Source organism: Lonchura striata, chromosome Z (assembly GCF_050655825.1).
Source record: "Lonchura striata isolate lonStrDom1 chromosome Z, ASM5065582v1, whole genome shotgun sequence".
In the NCBI taxonomy this organism is placed as follows: Eukaryota; Metazoa; Chordata; class Aves; order Passeriformes; family Estrildidae; genus Lonchura; species Lonchura striata.
The window spans coordinates 77318058-77338530 of record NC_140740.1 but is presented as its reverse complement, the minus strand read 5'-3'; the positions used below and the strand labels follow the sequence as shown (position 1 = coordinate 77338530).

Below are 20473 nucleotides of genomic sequence, written 5' to 3'. Positions count from 1 at the left end.
CAGTGATTGAACAGATACTTGTTCTGATTATGTAGTGAATATGAAGTCCACTGCCCTCTGATTAAAACAAACAAAAAAAAAAAAATAAAAGAGGTGTTTTCAACTCCATAAAGCAATATTTTCATGTGACCCTGCCTGTGCCCCACAACATATACTACTTCACCCATTTAATTAGCACAAAATATACTGAAACAGACAGGATCCAAGGAGTGTGGTGTGTATGCCCTGGATGCCAGATATTCTCTAACAACTGAAATGAAGAAGCTCAGAAATGGCCCAAGAACTTATATCATGTGTAAACCCACAGTCAGAGTGAGCGTATTCTATCTCCTTTCCACCCCTGATTTCTGCAGCCATTAGGCAAAAAAGCTAATTCTGTTGTAATGTTTGAAAAACAAACCCAAACTCACTATGGAAATCATTGCAGTCAGTGCAGTGTCCTTAATTGCCTTTTTTTCTATATTATGATTTCAAAATGGATATAGAACTTTTTTTTTTTTGCTTTATGATGTCCCCAGTGTGCACTATTTAGGCCATGACAGAATTTTTTAGTCACCAGTGTGAATCTGAGAGTAGAGTTAGAACATACTTGCAATTAAGATAGGGTATGATTACACAGATGACTGAAGATTACACTGAAGAGAATGAGAGTGGTTTGGACTTTCACTGAAAAAACATTTCCTTCTCCATTCAGAAAAAATTTTAAAAGTTAATTGATGCCACCTGGTAACTGTTCTTTTTTACCCATTTCTTTGCCAGTATTTACACAGTAACAAGCAGACACAGGTCAATAACAGGATCAATAAAAATAATTAAAGCTAAGGATATTAAAATTACCATAATTATATTTCAGACAGAGCTGGGCAGAAAATTGATTCCCTGTCCTGCAAAAGCTGAGATGTAAAACATATTCCTGTCTTGCATAAGGACAAAGCCAAGGATTTACTTGCATTTTTTTTACTATTATTATTTAAAAATGGAAAAAATAATCTGAAAAAAAAAAAGACATAGGAAGACAGAAAGAGATAAGCAGAGCTAGTTTTGAAATAGCTGATAGTCTTTTAGATTGGTCACTAAAACTAGATTTTAGGAAAGTCTGAGTCCATTCCTTAGGCTAAATCCGAAAAAGCAGGAATTGAAACATAGGGCTCACAAATCCCAGCTGAGAGCTTCAACTGTCAAGTTATTTTCCTTTTTTTTGAAGGTGAGTCCTTCTTCCTGAACAATAGTCTGTCAAAACTATACATTTTCACAGCATCTCGTTTAGAAAACGGGCCCTCTCCAATTTGTCACATTTCCAAAAAACCATAGCTACAGACTGCATGCTTATTGTCAGACTCATGGAATGGTTGCCTGAAGGTACCTCTATGCAAGTCCAGAAATTCCACCTGTCATAAACACAGAGCATTTTATTTTTTATCTTTCCCTCCAAAGATGAATCTTCTTTTTGCTAAATGAACACTTGGAATGGACATAACTTCTGACAGAATGAAAAATTTACACAGAATAAGCTATATTGACAGTAGGACCCTGTTTTAAAAAAAAAAACAAAACCAACTCTTTATTTGAATTTTTGGCAACAGACTGTTTTCAAATTGGTTGCGATTCTTCTGTCTTTTATTTCCTACTAGAGATTAATTTTCTCTTTCAGGAGCAATGACAATTATCAATATTTGCATTTCCTCTCCTCCTTCCTCCAATCCCCACAGTATGCTTCACCTTCCTCTCAGGCTACCCAAGTGTTTGGGAAGTTGTGTTGTAAACCAGATGGGACAAAATGATCAGACTGGAAAATAAACTTCTGCAAAACCTTTTTTTAATCTACCTTCCTCGTTCTGGTTAAAAAAATTCACAGACAAGTCACTATCTAAGAGATGTAAAGTTGAGTAGAAACCAGGAAATCCTTGTTCACGGTTTCACTGATCTCTGAAGCCTTATTTTGCTCAGGCTGATCACACACAGACAACTTAAAACTTACATCCTGTTCCATAGTAACCTCACACCAGCAAACCTAGCTTCTCAGAATGCATTGAAGCACAGTGGAATCCTGTGGCAAAAGCAAGCCCTCAGCATTAATGCCACTCCTACTGGCATTGTCTTGTGTGTGATTTGTATTTTTTTTTTCTTTTTAAGTGCAATTTCTTCATTAGACAACAATTTTTGTCTAATATTGCCAGTCAGTATTAGGAGTTGCTAGACTGAGACATCCTGAGATGGCAATTTATGCAGAGGAAGTCTTTTCACAGCTGGAGGAGAAGTGAAATATTCAAAGTCTGTAAAGGGGAATCCTGTAAAACCAAATGTCCCAAATAACTTTTTGAGCATTCTTGGCATTCTGTCTTATTAATGTGAATATATAAAAGTCTCTTGCTAGTAGGAATGTGATGAAGTGGACATAAGGGAACAGAGGTGGCATGGCTCATTGAAAAAGCTGTTTCATATAAAATGAGATATCGTTCTGTTTCTTTGATTTGCAGAAGGTTATAGGTGCTTCCCCAAAGCTCCTAATGCTGCAAATCTCCCAGTCAGTAATGAAGAGCTGGACTGACTTTGTACAGAGTAGCTCTGTAGAGTTCTGAGACCTTCTGCTGATCCCTGCTTGGCTGTGCTCCTCTGCACAGCCCGAAAGACAGCGAGCACAGACACTCAGCAGCATCTGCACTCTCGTGTATGAGCCCGTGAGGGTGTTAAAATGTTAACACTGGGGCAAACATGAGAGAGAGAATAGAGATAATTCAGTCCAAGAGATAGAAAACCAACCAGACTGAAGATGAAGAAGTGGGATCAGCAGGTAGATAACTGTTTTGAGAAGTAGCTATTTATTTCCCCTGTTCTCCCTTGTTAACTTAAACATGACACTAGGTGTTCTGGGAACCTAGTGATCTATAAGCTTTATAGAGCAGAGACTTTCTTAACCTGTCAGAAGTTGGCTGCATCTATTCCAACAGGGTCCCAGATAGCAACAAGGCCCTGGCTGACAGCAGCTGAACTGAGAAGTGATAATGCCCAGCAGAAGCATAAATTGCAAACTATACTGACTGGTGAGAGGTTGACTTTGAGACATCCTGATGAATCTTCAGGCACTGTGATAAATACCAACCAGTCTGCCAGCACAGTCAGTGTAGGAAGGGGTTAAAAAAAGCAAAACAACTCACTTTGATCCTCATTGTGTACAGGAAGACTCACATTAGCCTCCAATCCCAACACAGCCCTGAAAAACTCCAGCCAGTGCCTAAATAGTTAACATAGCAATATGGCTTAACCTCAGCAGACATCTATGTACTCAGCTGTGGTAATTTTAGGAAAAACACAATCCTAACCAGAGAGAGCTCTCTCAGAATAAAATGACAGTGAGGACAAGACATGTAAAAATTATTCTGATGTAATCACTTGTGGTCAGGCATGCATATTGGCATCAGATCAGATCATTTTGTGGGTGCTAAAATGACCCAGCAAGCAGTGCTAGACCAAATATTATCTAATGTAGCACTGCATCTAACTTGCTAATTCTTTTGCCAGATGTTTTGCAGTAGTTTATAGAAGGCAGCCATAAGTTTGACAACAGCACATAAGACGCATGCAAGTACAGATTTATCACTGTGGGGTAGGTTGGTGGGCAGGGGTGCTTCAGTGAGATTAGCTCCAAATACAGCACTTCCATATATCACAGGGTGTATCATGATGACGTGATTCCTCCACCTACGTCAGGGATTGTGTTTCTCTCCCACAAATGTTTGTGGTTTTATTCTTGTAAGCAGAATCTGTTCCATTGAATAGATTTAATCTATTACAAATACACACATAAACAGAGAAAAGACCAAGGAAGAGATTTTACATCACTAGACAAACATCAACACAATTTACTAAGAAAATGCTTTTTTGTCTTGTCAATTTTTACATGTAGAAATGAATGGCAGTTTTCAAAATTATGAACTGCCACAGCCTCCTGGAAATCTTCCTGTGTCCCTGTAAAAACAGGAAGATTTAACAGAGAAAATTGTGGATTTTCACTTAAAAAGGAAATTTATAACTGTTCCCAGAGCAACCATTATGCACCAGTGGAAATTAATTAAGCCAGTCCAAGTTCCAACATAAATGTCAAACACACACTCAACTTAAACTGTAGTCATCCCAAATTTGCAGATATTTTCTTGCTGCCATTGCCTGAGATAGAGTTTATTGCTCACTAGAATTCCCCAGCTATTTCTTTTTCATTTTTAGACACACAAAACTACATAATCAAAATGCACACACACTGAGTTCTCATTTCAGGAGTCTGTGTCTCTTGGAAACTCAGGACACTGTGGTAATCTATTAAACTGGCTCAATATATATTTTTTTTAATCCTAAAAGTGGTTAAGGTGAACACTACTGAAAAATCATCATATTTCCAGTAGTTCTGTTTTCTTCTTCAGTTATTCAGATATGCCATATTCAAACAAGCTGAACACATGGATGAAGATTTCCTTTAAATACAGTCATGTCAATTCTGCGGTGAGTGATGATCATATTGGTCTGGCAGCACAGCTGAGGAGACAGGGCTTAGGAGAGGAGAAGTCAGTCAGAGAGCTCATAAAAATCAGATTTTCTGATAGAAAAAATTTGCACTAATATAGATGCGTATATCACAGCGTGAAACTGAAGCTGGCATCCTGTCTTGTGTCCTTCATAATCTTCATTATCAAGAACAAGAGTGTTCCAGAAAAAACTTATCTTAATTTACCATTCCTGGGTTAAAGAAATGCCTCCTCAGAGTGTTTAATGTTATAGCAATCAAATCATTAACACAACTGATCACAATATACCAGTGTTAGGTGACTCAGACTTTTTCTACCCTACAGTCTTCAGAGAATCATATTAAAAATGTTCATGCCAAAACTGATAATTTCTGTGGTAGAGTGACTGCCTACCATGCCAATGTTACATTTCTAACCTGAAGAGTACCTAGAAAATTGGGTTTTCACAATCCAGCTATCCATTCTCAACCAACAAATGCCATCAGAGTTTTTCATAATTATTTATGTCACTCATATCTGTTTCCTTTCGCCATATAGCTTGAAAAACAAGAGTAAGTTTTACTATTCACGTTTAGTAACAGATTATGGAACTACACCATTCACTTTTCTTTAAATCTGTAGTTACTCTTCCCAAACCAAAAGGGGAAAATGCCCCAGAAGGCAATTCCTCAAGTTAACAGTATGCTGAGATGTGCTCTGTACTTAAGAGTGTGACTCTATCCGAGCAGATCCCATCTTTGCATTTGCTTTCTCCCAGATTGATCCTGCTGCCAGCATAGAGCCCTTCAGCACACTGCAGTCCAGCATTGCTGAAGTTTAGAGCTCATTTCCATCTGTAGCTTCATGTGTAACCTAATTCCTTTAAATAACCCTTATATTCCAGATTTCACTCATGGGGTTGTTATTAACCATCAGATGTTTTTGTTCTCAGATGCAGTTCACATGCTGTTGCTACACCCACAGCCTAGAAACTTTTGCAACTGCACTTTGAGACAGCAACCTGTTATGAATGCCTGGATGAAGATATTACAATTTGGTTTTGCATCTTTTCCCAAGTATATTACATATGTACTGCATCTGCTGCATACAAATGGTTTTTAGAAATGTTGACCTCCACAGCTCCAGTTCAATTCCTGCAGTTCCCCAGCTAGTATGGAGCAGAAATGAAGCCACTGTAGTGGCAGGAGTTCAGCTTCAGTACATACCTCTCACTTTGAGCACAACCATCTGCACATGGAGCACATTTTGGATTGTTGGGCCAAGGCCAAGCTGGAACCCTGGTCTGGAACAAAGGACAGGATCCCTCAAATGTATCAATAGTCTGGACACAAAAGGAAGTGCTGGCCTGCTGACAGCACTACAGACTATGATATAGTGGCTTGCTTCTATTTAAATTGACATGAATGTTTAGGTGCTATTATCATTGATTAAAATAACTGCTGAATCTCTCATTTTTTGCCTGCTAGTCCTGGTGCCTAAAAGGCTAAGTCCAAGAAGGATGAAGCAAGGCACTGAGGAATTTTTAGGATAATTTGATAGCTCATAACACCTGACAAGGTGTCCTGCCCACCTCCTTCTATCTCTCAGCCACAAATTCCTTCAATCCCCTTTTCCCACTGGATCTATTGCTGAGATGATTCAATTCATAAGCCAGAAAACTAGCTCCAGAAAAAAAAAAAAAAAAAAAAAAAAAAAAAAAAAAAAAAAAGGTTTATTCCAGATAAACAAATTAATTCATCTCCATAAGAGGTTAAATGCCACTGTTGCAAATGCAAATCTCTGTGTATGCTTGACTTGGGAATTAGCTGTCTAACATTGTTTCAGCTTTCATGTGCAGTTTCATCGTATGCCAGTGCATTCGGCTAGCTTAAAGATCAAATGCAAGATCTGTGCAGGGATTTCCATTCGTGGCTGCCTGGGATATGCATCTCCATCCCTGAATTAGGCTGTGGGATCATCACTTCCTCAGGGATTCCTTCAAGGCTGCTATGAAATTCATAGTTTGTATCTTGCCGCATAAACCCAGAAATCTTTCTGGTGTCATATCCTACTGCAGCACTGTTAACAGCAGGCTAAACTGCACCGAAATACTTCCAAATTAAAACAGTGGGGGAAACAACTGACAGATATTCAACCTTCAAATTGTTTCTGGCTTTACTGCTAGGGTGAATCACTTCACTGGGTAAAAATTTCACTCTACTTTCAGCTGACAGCACCAAACAAGACTGCAGAGCCAGGTCAAATATGACATTAAATTCAAGCATTTGTATTTTGTCTATGGTAAAGACAGATTTTTCAAATAATTTTGCAAGTAAAATAGAGCTTAAGTGCATGATTTCACGAATACTGTATCCCCACATGGCCCCATAACAAGACACCACAAGACTTGTAAATTTTATGCAGGCAGAAAGAGCTCACTCTTAAACTGAAATGTTGAGACAACTTCCTGAATGGTTAGCAAGACAGAAATACATAACAGACAGTATATGGAAAAGAAGTGTACTCAGCCAGAAATTAGAGTAATACTCTACTAATTAGAGCACTATTCTACTAATCCAAAAATTAATTTTTTTTTTTCAAAAATCCTTTCTGTCTTTCTGCAGAGCCTGTGGTAGTTAAAAGCATCATCTTATCAAACTTCAAATTAAATAATTGTGCAAAATTTATTTTCCCTCAATACTTAGTTTTTTTTCAATAAAATACTAAAAATTTTTATTTGAAATAGAAGAAGAAGCAGAAGAGTCTCAGTCTTCCAGTATCTTGGTGTTGGTGTTGATTTACTTGTCAAAGAACTTTTCCCTCAGAGGCAGATAACTGGGATCTTCTTAATCACTTCCCATGTGTACTGCCAAATTCTCTTTTTTACTTTTTTTCTCTACACAAAAGACATGAACTACATTCATTTTCACTACAAAATCTTTATAAAATCATATTGTATTTTGTTAATGACTAACTATTAACTCAAAGGAAGGAAAAGCTACATAATGCTCTGAGACTTGATATAGTCTATAAATTTGTGTGGGTCTGTGACAGTGCATGACATCTTTGTAAGTCATTTTCATAAGGTTCCCTTTCCAAGGGAGAGCTGTAGATATTTCCTTTCATCTGGTAATATTGATCCCACCCCGTTGTACTAAACTTCATCCATATGCTGTCAGAGAGATGTGGGATGACTGCTCTTCTCCTCTGCATATAATGCTAATGGGGTGAGAGCACTGAAGGCAACATCATCTCAGTGGCTACATTACTTATGGTTTATTTCCTAGGGAAGAACAATTTAAATATAGGAATTGAAATCTATTTACACATTCCATAGCCAATTTAATCTGTTATAAATAAGCTAAGCTACAGAAAGGAGCTGCTTGTCACACAGCCATGGCTGCTTCTCCCTGCCTTCTGTTTCCGCCAGTCCTAGTGTTCATCTGGCAAATCGCATCAGGGAATAAATCCAGCAGAACACTGTTGTTTTGGTTTGGGTTTTTTTTTGGTTGTTTTGTTTTGTTTTGTTTTGTTTTGTTTTGTTTTTTTTTCCCAAATCTAAGTTTTCATTCAGATAAACTCCCTACTTCAGCTCATTCCTGGCTGCACAAACAGCAGTGATGGCATGAGGGGATGAGGCCATACAAACAAGCCATGGTGTAAGACAAAGTGGGACTCACCCTTTTAGCAGCAGCAGTTTATCCTGTTTAAATTCATCATGGACCAGTGGCACCAGCAGTTAAGTGGTGCTAGTCACAATATGGATTATCTAACTTTCTTGCATATTACTTTCTCAAGTCAATTAGTGGCCAATTCCAACTAAGTCAATGTAAGCCATTCTTAACAGGCAGTGAAAAAAGTTGTTTGGGTAATTTATGCTGTTCACTCAAACGTGCATGCATACACAGAAATGCAGAGGCAGCAACAGCAACCTCTACGTGATCCTATAGGAAACTTCTGACAGTAATAACTGGTCTGACCAGCCTCTGTTGAGAAAATTCTGTGTTATTGTAAAAATCATTCAGTTCAACCATGTTGAAGTTTTATATAGCCTTTGGAAAGAAAAACCACTTGGGTAGATGTCAAAAGCTTTAGTAGCAAGCCAAAAAGCATAAAAAATTAAACAACTCGCAGGCTGGCTAGTATTAGGTCTTTCTGTTCTGTATGCTCAACATTTAATGAATTAAATACACTCTGAGAGACCCCAGTCTAGATTGCCCAGGGTCTGCCCTTTCCTCAGAGAAATGTAAGTCATTCTGACTGAGAGTTTTCCTTCACAGAAGTATATAATTCCAGGATTTCAATAAATGTTCATGGAGGCTCATTGTTTTTCATTATTTTCCATAATATTCTGCATAGCTGATTTAACATTGCCTAACATGGTTAGAGATCTAGTCTTAACCCAAAGCTAGAATTTTGGAATCCAAAGATTTCTAGTTTGCAGATATTTTGGCTGCACTGACCAGAGTTGAACAGACCCTGAGCAGGTTTTCAAAGTGCTCCCAGTAACACTCACATTTTCTTCAACCTTGCTTCTGATTATTCCAGGGCTACATCCAGTCTTTAGGCATCTACTTATCCTGAAGTTTTTAGACATACAGAGTATCTACAGAGCAATACAGTTGGTATGAAACACTAATATAGCAAAACCCAGCATGTTTTGTTCACACCAGTTCTCAGTATAGTGGTTCACTTGCATTTTGGGAGAGTTCCAGAAGATGCAGGCCACTGACCTGTAGTTCCTGGCATGAGTGCAAGAGGAATTCTGTGCATCAATAAAATAGCACCACATTTTCCTACCAGGCTTACCCATCTGGCTACCTCATCTGTTGTCAGAACTAACTGTGCTGAACACCCCTAATTAATGGTTAGCCATCTCCTGTGTATGCAGGGCTTGATTGAAATGCTCAGGACCAGCGCTTTGGTTGGCTCCACTCTTATCTTACTTGAAGCTGATAAAAGGAGTGTGTCTACCATTGCTGCTGCTTCTCACAAATCCCTGGGCAGAAGCAATCACTCTCTGGCAGATTCTGTCAACAACAAGCAGCAGCACTTTTCTGCAGTGTCACACCAATCTCACTTCTGGGGCAGTCAGGCAACAGCAGCATTTCAGTTTTCTCTGTCCCCATCCCTCTTCGTGCCTTGATGGTCAGGCTGTAGGGAGAAGGAAGAACAAGGTATCAAATCAAGAAATGTTTACCGACTGCCTTACAGTTCTCCCAGGTTGTTTGCTCTTGCAGTTGCAGGAATGGCTTCTGGTCTTAAGCATAGGGCAGAGAATGTGAAAAATAATCAAATTTTCTTCACCAGCAGCTGCATTTTGAATGTGACCACTAGTATAGGGCTGGGAATTTGGTAACCAAAAAACTCTCTGGGAGAACTACACTGAAACTGCATTTTAGTAAAAAAATCCACTATGTGATGTTTCGTATTTACATATCTCTGTTTGTGGTTTTTCTGCCTTCCATCTGTGGAATGGGGAAAGGAAGCTAAACAGTAAATGACAGCATTTAAGCATCTAAATATTGTAACTTAAAGTGATAGTACCAGTTAGACCTAAATGAAAATAATATTTTTTTTCCTAATGCACTATCAAATAAACCCTAGAACAAACTAAACTATAGCACTTCTTTTTAAAGTCAAAATACTAGCCCCATTATACAGTTAGAGAATTCAAATGAAAACAAGAGTTGTTCAAATTGTATTTTCCAAAAGAAAACATTTTCAATTGAGGATAATACATACATGTTTTCTGAATACATGCAAAAATGACTTCTCTTTTATTTGTGTGAACCATTTTATAGTCCTAATTCAGATCAGTATCTGTTGTTATTACAGTACTTTAAAGTATGATAGGTTTTAAATAAGCACCTATACTTTAACATGTTTAGTTTAGAAGTCCTTGTCAATCACAACAGGTAGGGGCAGACAGCATTATGGTGAGAGTACTCTGTCTCTTCAAAGTTGCTGCTATTTAAGATAGGAAAACCAAAATCTCTTCCTGAATTAACATGTTGTGATTTTTATCATAACACACTTTCTGTGAAACATCTTACCCACAAATGTTAGGATAAAAGTTCTGGCACTGAATCAGATGAATTGCACACAAATGTACATCACAGACTCTTACTTCTAAAAGGAATAATACTTCAATACGAGTCTGGAACAAGAATGTAATTCCATTTAAGTTAGTAACATAAAGCACACCATGAAACAAGATGCCATGAAGCTAAAGGGTTAGCCTGTATCTACAAGAAAATGGTTGAGCTTAGAACAATTGGAGCCAGTTATTGTAGCAGCACTGGGAATGCCTTATCCCCTAAGACAGGTGCACTCCCTGCCGGCCTTCCCTGCAGAAACAGCCATTTTAATTCTTCAGCAATCTTCTTCTGTCCTCTTGTTGAAGGCCAGTGTCCCCACAGGAGACACGAAGGAGCTTATCATCATAAAATCATAGAATGTGCTGGAGCTGGAAGGGGCCCTCAAAGATCATTGAGTTCCAACACCCCTGTCATAGTCAGGGACACCTTCCTCTAGACCAGGTTGCTAAAGGCCTCATCCAGCCTATTCTTGAACACCACCAGGGAAAGGTAATTCACAACTTCTCTGGGCAATCTGTACCAGGGCCTCTTCACCTTCACAGTAAAGAATATCTTCCTAAGAGTTAATCTAAACCTGCCCTTTTTCAGTTTAAAACCATTGTCCTTGTCCTGTCACCATCTCAGCATATTAAAAGGTCCTTACCCTCCTTTTTTCAAGTTCCTTTAAGGTACTGGAAGATCATAATGAGGGCTTTCCAGAGCCTTCTCTTCTCCAGGCAGAACTGCCCCAAATCTGTCTGCCTGTCTTCATAGGAGAGAGGCTCTATTCCTCAGAACACATTGTGGCTTCCTACTGTAACAGGTCCACATCCCTCCTGTTCTGGGAGCCCCAGAGTTGGATGCAGTGTTACAGGTGGGGCCTCAGAAGGGCAGAGCAGAGGGGCAGAACCACCTCCCTCAACCTGTAGCACACACATTGATGCAGCCCAGGGTGTTTTTGGCTTTCATGCAAGCACATGATGTTGGATCACATCCAGCTTTTACCCTCTAGAATCCCCAACCCCACAAGTACGCTCTTAGTAAGTTCTTCTCCCCATTTGTTCTCATGTCTGGGTTTGCCCTAGCCCAGGTGCAGCACCTGGCACTTGGACTTGTTGAGCTTCATAAGGTTCTCATGGGCTCTATTCTCAAACATGTCCAGGTCCCTTTGGCTGGCATCCCATCCTTCTCTTCTGTCACCTGCACTGCTCAGATTTGTGTCATTTGCAAACTTGCTGAGATAGCACTCAATCCCACTGTCTGTGTCATTGAGGTAAACACTGCAGAGCAGAGCTCCCAAAACAGACCCTGAGGGACATCACTCATCACCAGCCTCCACCTCAACATGGAGGCATTGACCACAACCCTCTGCACCCAGTCAGCCAGCCAACTCTTTATCCATTGAACTGTCCATCCATTAAATCCAGATGTCTCCAATTTGGAGATAAAGAGCTTCTGAACTGTTTGTACCTCTTGATTGCACTGTTCCAGTTGTATGACTTTTCCCAGTGTTTCCATGTTAGCAACTACGGCATAGTTTTCTAATTTCACAAAAGTTTCCATCTTCTCTTGCTCGTTACCCATGCTGTGTACAGTTTTGTAAGAGAACGTCTTAAAAAAGTTACCCATGCTGTGTACAGTTGTGTAAGAGAACATGTCTTAAAAACACTCTCCATCTGCTTTAGTGACAAGAGGGTTGACTTTAATTAGGACAGCTATCTTTGTAAATCAAGCCAGCCTTTGTACCAAATTGGATGAGAAGTTATCTCAGCTTCCAAACCATTAGTTCAGATGGGGCAAATCTGACAAGTGACAGCCACAGGATCTTACAATCAAGGGATGATAATGCCTTTAGCCAGTAAAGTCATTTCTTCAATGAGGTCTGACCCATACTTCTGATGTGATCTTGTATCTAGCCACAGTGAAATTGGTACTAGCTTGGTTTGCAGTGGCATAGTGAAAATTATCTCTCTTCTAATGCCCCTCCTAAACAAAACAAGTTGTATTGCTTCAGTTTCCTGACACAACTTAACTAAAGTCCATGCACAGTCATTGGTACAAAATGTGGGAATGTGATGAGAAAAACTTGCCCAGAGCCAGTTTTTTAGCACTGCCCAGCTGCAGGTCTTTTTGCCCATGATATTGAGCCATGGCAAAGCCATGTGAGTGGTCCTAGCCCATTTAAGTACACACAGTAAATTATATCTAGGTATCTGCTGATACTGCATGAACTCAAGACTAGGAATACCCACTAATGGGCCTAATTTTACTAACAGCAAAATTTTTCAGAAAATGTTTCAAAATGGTGAGACAATAATCCTCCCTCGAGGACCTTATACTGCTTTTTCCAGTATTTTTAGTAGAAATCTCAAAAGCAGGTTTTAAGGATCTCTGCTGCAAAGTAGTACAATTTTGTAAAGCCAATGCCTGGTGGAAAACCCTGGCAGAGACAAGGCATGTAGGTAGAGCTGAGGCTTTTTAACCTTCCTTATATATACCTGCCCCAGTTTATGATATATTTCTTGCAGTTCTGCAGAAAGTTTGTTTGTTTGTTTGTTCCTATGCGCTATTATGGTGGTGCAAAGATTCCTGTCTTAAGAAATACACTGAGATCTTCCTGCCTTGGGCTTTTGGTTGTGCTCATGGGCTCTTAAGTCTCCCCCAGCAGAAGGTGCCCCCACCTTGCTCCACCCTTCAGCAGGGCGTGTAAATCGGGGCTGGCCAGGGAGCCCCAGCCCCGGGATGCTCCCGGCTCCGGCCAGGGCTCAGCCCGCCGTACTCTGGCGGCCGAGCCTTGCTGTAAGCTGGACAGCAGGAGGAAAGTTTGTCGCTCCCGCTTTCTCTTTCCATCAGTGTCTGCGGTGTGAAGACTGCTGCAATTAGTGCAACAGCCTGAAGTAGAGGGCTCTAGACATCTTCCTTCTGCTCGAGCTCTCCCGGAGGACCCCACGACTATTTCAAGCTGCAGTAAAATGTACTGGGGAAATCATCTTAGGTAAGTTCGCTTGAGATGTCGGCAACCTTCTCTAGCCAGTGATTCTTTTTCCTTTTAAATGTTCACACACTCACCATTCGTTTTAGTGCTTGTGTCTTATTAGCACAAATTTATCTCTGGTTTGACGATTTTTTTTTTCTTTTTTAAAATTTTTTTACAGAATTCTTTTCACTGCGACACTGGTCTGGCAGGCTGTTCATTTAGAAAAAGGTTAGGGAAACTTCATGTTTTTCCCCGCCCCGTTGTGTTTTTTTTCTACACTTACAGTGTGCATTTCTTCATTACAAACTACCCTTCCCTTACATATCTGTACTTCTTGTCAAGGCCCTGAAAGAGAAGAATGGAAAGAAGATGTGAAAAGTCTCAATGCTACAGCACAAAAGCAGCAGCCCAAGAACGAAGGTTCCTTTATAAATGCGCTCAGTGATATGAATCAGAGTTATCAAAGTAGAAAGCAGCAGAGTTCCAGGTCTTTTGTACCTTTCACTGGAATTACAGAGAGTAAGTAACATTATTTTTGTAAACAATTACATAAAATTACTTTAAAAAATATAATATAGTAATGCTTTAACTGTTGTCCTAGAAGATTCTAGCCTGTTGGTTTTCTGTGACCACTCATTTCAATTATACCCATGGCCACTTAGTAAATGGTGATAAAAATTTAAGGTAGAACTGAAGATCTCTCACTTTTAAAATGTGTTAAGGAAAAACAAGGAAGAATACCAAGAATGAAGAAGAGTTTGGCACTTCGTGTTTACAAGAGCATCTGTAAAATTTTGTAACATTCTATTCATATTTTAGAATTCACGATATTTAATGACTATAAAAATGTTAATTTTATAAAAAAGGTTTGAGCTATCTGAAAGCAACAGTACTAACAGGGGGACAAAATGTATTCTGTTTCCTCCCATATATATAAAGCTTTAGATTGGTGCTCAATCCCTGGACTCTGAGAAAGGCTTAAAAGAGCATTCTCCCCACCTCAAAACCAATAACTTCCCAGTTTTTATTCAAAAATAAGCATCACTTCCCAATAAAAATGCCCCATTTAGTGTGATTGAAACCTGCATCTGTCAAAGTGAAATATTTCACTTGAACACATCCTGCTGTTACAGAATTTGCCAGGCGTTGCTCCTTCACCATGGTGTAATCCCTAGTAGCTTGTTTCTAATCCTTAACTAAACAAACTGGGCTTAGCTGAACAAACACTCCTAACAGGCATATAATTTTATTGTCTCTAAAGACAATAAAACTAGATATCCTTAAGAGACTTTGGGAACTGGAGAGACCTGAGGAAAAGGTGAGGTTCAGAGCCCCTGACATGCTTGTTAACCGCTGTAATATTGTCTTGCAGGTAAAAAACTGAACAGACGCTGCTGCCAGAACGGAGGGACTTGTATCCTGGGGACCTTCTGTGCCTGCCTAAAGCACTTCACCGGCAGATACTGCGAATATGATGAGCGACAAAGGTGAAAAAAACAAAACAGACCACAGTCGGGGGCAATGAGTGTGGTGCTCTGATGGTTATTTCTGGTAGTGGGGTCAGGGATGTACCAAGTGTCTCCCTTGTCTTTGACAGCAACTGCGGCAGCATCCCCCACGGCGTCTGGGTGCTGCAGGACTGCTGGCTGTGTCGGTGTGGCTATGGTACACTGCACTGTCTCTCAGAAATAAGGCAGAGTAACTGCGGTAAGAAATGGCAAAAAGTCAAACGTTTTTATCCCCTGGGTGACAGAATTTCCTCCTGCACTGGTGAGGTACTTGGAGGATACAGTATGTGCACTAGCTGGGCTTCTACAGTAGGGTGCTTTGCTTTGGAGAATGCATTAGTGAAACAGTAAAAAAACATTGCTCTTGACTGTATAGTACATCACACAAGACACTTTCAGATATTCATAATTCTGTACAATAGGAAAATTCCCACTGGTGTAGTTGAAGATTACAGATGTTTCCTAGATAGAGAAAAAACACTAGTGTATATGTGTGTGGAGAGAGTAGAAAATGGTATTTCACTAGAGAAAAAAGTTGTGTCTACTTAATACACAGAATCCTCAATCATCATGCTTAAATGACACAAAATTAATCTGAATCTTTTTAAGATGTGTATCTCAATCTTCAGGATATTGTAGTATGAATTTTAGTCTGAACACACTCCTCACAAAAAATATGTAACCATTATCTTAATCAGTATAAAGGAGTGCCACCTAGTCTCCTCAAAAGCACTATATCATTTTAAGTCAAGTCTTGCTATGTCAGCCTGTGAAATTCCCTGAATAAATGGTTGAATATTTTTGAAAACAGTGTATCAACTAGCATAAGGATTTAAAGAACTGCTATACTGGTATTATTTTCCATGGAAAACTGACTGACCCAGACTGTTCTCAGTACTCTTGAGATTACTAATAAGGATAAAAAAATATTTTCTCTTCAGTGGCAAAATCAGTACAAAATATTCTTGCCCTTTCCACCCAGAATATCTCAATCCCATCTTGTGCTTTCCTTCATTTGAGCCAATATCACTCCTTATCAGGGTAAGAAAACAATAAACCTAAAGGGTTTCAAGATTCATTTGCACCCCAAGCAGTCTCTTGTTTCCTGACCAGATTCCTACCTGAGTAGCAGTGCCTTGAAGCTGTGACTTCTGAGTTGTAGCACCAACTCAGATGTAAATCAAAACATTAAGAAGGTGACATTCCTACCTTTGTAACCCTAAACAGAAGAAAAAAACAATCCACCAGAACCACTTTTTCCTTGAAGTCTTCTGTATTGAGCAGTTATATATGTCACACAACTTGCTCTTTAAACTTTTTTACATGATCACCTTCGAATCAGCCCTAGTGCTCCTCATTACAGGAGCAAAAAACATAATGGGCCTCCCTATGCTCTGTAAAAGCTGTCAGCTGCTTACTACTCTTAAACTTAGCTTCAGAGAGACAAAGATCTCAGCGGAGAATCCTCTGAGCAAGGACTCCGTGGCTTCCACGGATATGAGTGCATGGCTTCTCTTGCTTCGCTAAAAGCAAAGTCCCTTGTTAAAGGAAGGGTTAAAAATCGACATTCAGGCTTGAGTGCTTACCTCTTGTGAAGTTCTTCTTGCTTTTGCTTGGTATTTACTTTTGATTATGCTGAGATTAATGCCTGCAAGAGCTGATAAGTGCTATCAGTTGCTCCTCAAACGATCATTGATGGGACATCTATTTACATCTCTCCCCTGAGAATAGTCCCTTTGATTGGCTTTAACAGCTGATACCTTTAACTTAAGTACCTGTGAGATGTCAGAGAACTTTTCAAGTACGTTGAAAAAACTATGTTTTCAAATTTACATATTTACTCATTAACCATTTTATTTTCTTGATTTTATTTCTTTTAAGAGCTGACATCGGAAACAGAGGAAATTATCAGACTATATTCTAATGGTTTAAGATTACAGCAAACAGTGTTTTCAGTCACTTGCCTGCTCGCCATCCTTCTGGAGTTCTGCTAGCTATGAAACTGGACAAGGGGAAATACTCAGGCTTAGCATAACACTCACCAAGAATCATACATTTCTTATATGAGATACAGAAGACTCTTCTACCTGCATGTTGAAGGCAGATTAAGATGTATTAGCTAATGTTAAAATACCTGGGTTATTATAAATTCAGATTATATGAAAGTGAAGTATTTATTATTATATTATTATATTAATACTGCTATCAATGTCTGATTCTAACTATTCTTTATTTTCAAAATACTGCTCTTCCAGTGGAAGCAACCCCCCCCAATATTTTATGCCTGAAGTACTGTAAATTATAGTAGAAGTTTTGTAAGTTACAGTAATTTCTTTTGTACACAGTACAACTCTTATAACAAATAAAACTGATTTCATTTCTGAAAACTTTGTTTAACTTTATTTGAACTTGAAAATCCTTATCTACCATTTGTCATTATATTTTGTCTTGTAAGAAAAACTCAGGGTAGAATGAGCAAACAGAAATTTGATGCCATAAGAGGGATTTAAGAGTAGATATCTTTCAAGCCCTAATATAGAGAATTGTAAAAGTTACATTATCTTTCTTCTTTAATGCAGCAAAATTGCATATATGCATAATCTGCATGGCAGGAATAATATGTCTATTAAGAATACAGAAGTGATGGTTATTTGTCTTTTGGGTGTTTACTTCATATCCTAGAAATATGAGTGTCTTTTTTAACATGACAGCAAAGAGCAACTTTAACTTTTTCTACAGCAATGTTGTTTTGATTTAAATATAATTTAAAAATTAGTATATCTAGGCTGTAAAATACAAAATGTTTGTAAATGCATTTTAATCAAGTTTATAAAGCAGAAACAGGCTTGTTTTGAAAAAAAATCCAAAGATACACCTAAAATGTATCTTTATCATTTTGGAGTGGAGATACCACATAGAAACAATCAGATTCATAATTTTATTGACTAAAAAGGCATTCTTGGTGAAGAAAATTTTTAAGGTACTTTGAAAGTTCAATATATCTAATCCTTAAAATTTATTTATTTGGTGCTGCAAATTGAGACAATCCAATTCTTTAGCAGTAAAGGATGCAATACCAACAAATGACATAGTGTAGTGATTGCCTTTAAATACATGACTACTCAGAATCAGACTTTTATGTCATTGTATAAAAACATATTCATGTTCAATACTGCAACTATTCAGACTACCTGTTTCCAAACTCTAGACTTGGGAGACAAGGCTTCTCACTCTTCACATAAGATACACTAGACTAGAAATGGTCCTTTTCCCATTATTTCACACAAACTGGTCTGTACCCATCAGCCTGGGTTTCCAGACCATCTTAGGATCATTAAATATCAAAGAGAACAGCTGGAGGAAAATAGTTGTGCCTTTATTTTGCAGATGCTGAAATTTCAGCAATGCCACTGTGAAATCATCTTGGCTTGCCATAAAGCATACCTGAGAAGTTGGTAAGCAATACATCTTGTGCTTCAAACAGCCTTTACTTTTTAAGGGAAAATAGTACAGTAAAAATACATCTGAAATAATATTTTTTTCCCCTGTGGAAAATAAACAGAGGCATTAAAGATTGCAATTAACAAAAGAAAAATGTTTTAATTCAGGTTTTACAACAGAGCAGCTATTTCTGTTTCAATAACACCCACAGCAGATTTAATCATGCAAAACTGAACTGGAATAACTGTGTATGTAGATGAGCCTATGTGCCTGCAAAAGTCATACCGATGAGGGTATTAATTTTGGGTTGGTCTGAGTTGCAGAATTAGACCAACTGAAATGCCCAGCAAAATATTATTTTCCTGCCATACGAAAACATTAGTACAGGACATCAGATTAGATGCATGGTTCTGTTTCTACAGTCTCAAAGCATTGCATGGGGAATTTAGATGAATAAGTAGTTTTAATCATGCCAGTGCAATTTTTTACTGACTCTGAATGCCAGAATTTGAAAGTTTTCTCTGGATGAAAAACAGAGGGGTTTTGTTTTGTTTGATTTTAAGATTACATTTCCCTTTCCCTCTACCTTATCCCATTGCATTCTGTTACTGGAAAATCTTAAAATTCTGCTTCAGGATGGTTTTATATCAACCATTCTATGCCAAAACTATTCCCTAAGTGTCAGGTAGTTGTGGATGATATTCATCTTGTCTTGGTGTCAGAGCTCTAGAGATTGGTGAGGTGTGGGTAGAGTTCAGTCTGTATTCTTCACATACTTCTGAAGCAGAGGCAGCCACAGGAGTCAAGTTAGAAGAAAAATCTATCTCCTTAAATTAAAGAAAAACAAGAAGAGTGGAAAAAGAAAAAGCACGCAGAAGCTGTCTCATGCATAGTCTCATTTGCAAATAAAATTGTAACTTAGAGGGAGGAAAACAGAAAACACTGAGGAACAAAGAAAAGCATACAGTCACAATCTTTGCTTAGTTTAAAACTGTCTCCACTTTTATCTGTCTCCAGCTGTCTGCAAGAAAAGATAAAAGAAAGCATTATTTTCCTCCCCTGTTACCATCTAGGCCTGGCCAACCTTCTAACAGTGCAATTACAGGCACTTTGCTAAGGTTTGTTTATAGCAAACAGCAATGCTTACTCTTCAGCCTCATGCTAACTCACAAACCACTCTGTCAAACATGGCACATCCCAGCAAAGTAGACATCTGTCGCTGCAAGTTCATGCCTGTGCCTCCTCTATATGCAGCCACATTTGGGCAAGGGAAGACCCTCAAAGAGAGGTATTTATCGGATGATCCACAGGGCCCCAGAGCCCAAGATCTTCTCCTCCTCGTAGCTGACTCCAGAACTAAAACAAATGGTGCTGCCTGCAGCTGGCCTCAGTGGCTTCACCCTTCCAATTGCTCCAGCCTCCATCACTCCTAGGGACATGCCACAGCTGATAAGAGCTCAAACTGGGTAAGAATGTGGTGGAGAGGCTGCCTTCTCTGTGGCCTAGAGCCCTGGAGCTGCTAGGCACAGACCTGCAGGGGGATGCTGCCATCTGCCCCGAGCACTCTACTCTGCCCTTTAAAGGAAGGGATTCATTTTGCAGTGCACCAAGGTGCACATACAGACCTGTAAAAGCAAATTTTCAGGTACCAGATACTGAGGAAGTGTCACTTATGTGTCTCTCTGAGTATCTGATGGTTATCTCTTGAGATGACTTTATTCCCATCAAGGAGATGGGGGTTTCTGTTGCCCCTGAGAAGTGCTAATGGTACCTATAGGTGCCAATCGCCTTCTCTCACCTAGAGAGAAGCCAGCCAAAACAGAATTAGAAGTAATTTCCCATATTTGTTTATCCAGATTTATCTGGGGGTCCTTTGTGGTTTTAACTGGCGTATTTGAGATTGTTAAGGTTGTATTTTCCTATTCATCTTTCATTAACTCTTATAGTGGCAGGCTATGCATCTGGGTTATT

General features: G+C 39.0%; 1 protein-coding gene across 3 annotated transcripts; it reads left to right on the top strand.

Moving 5' to 3' along the window:
- The first annotated feature begins 2625 nt into the window (after positions 1 to 2625).
- LOC110472741 (cryptic protein) lies at positions 2626 to 20008 on the top strand. 3 transcript variants are annotated; one of them, XM_021534714.3, is made up of 6 exons: positions 2626 to 13571; positions 13732 to 13781; positions 13896 to 14072; positions 14926 to 15040; positions 15151 to 15260; positions 16943 to 20008. In XM_021534714.3, exons 1-6 carry the CDS (start codon positions 13549 to 13551, stop codon positions 17053 to 17055), a joined length of 588 nt encoding a protein of 195 aa, XP_021390389.1. In that variant the 5' UTR covers positions 2626 to 13548; the 3' UTR covers positions 17056 to 20008. The 3 variants fall into 3 exon arrangements, with proteins under 3 accessions (XP_021390389.1, XP_085423390.1, XP_085423391.1); XM_085567264.1 differs by lacking the exon at positions 16943 to 20008 and having other exon boundaries at positions 15151 to 16825; XM_085567265.1 differs by having other exon boundaries at positions 2626 to 14072.
- Positions 20009 to 20473: the final 465 nt, after the last annotated feature.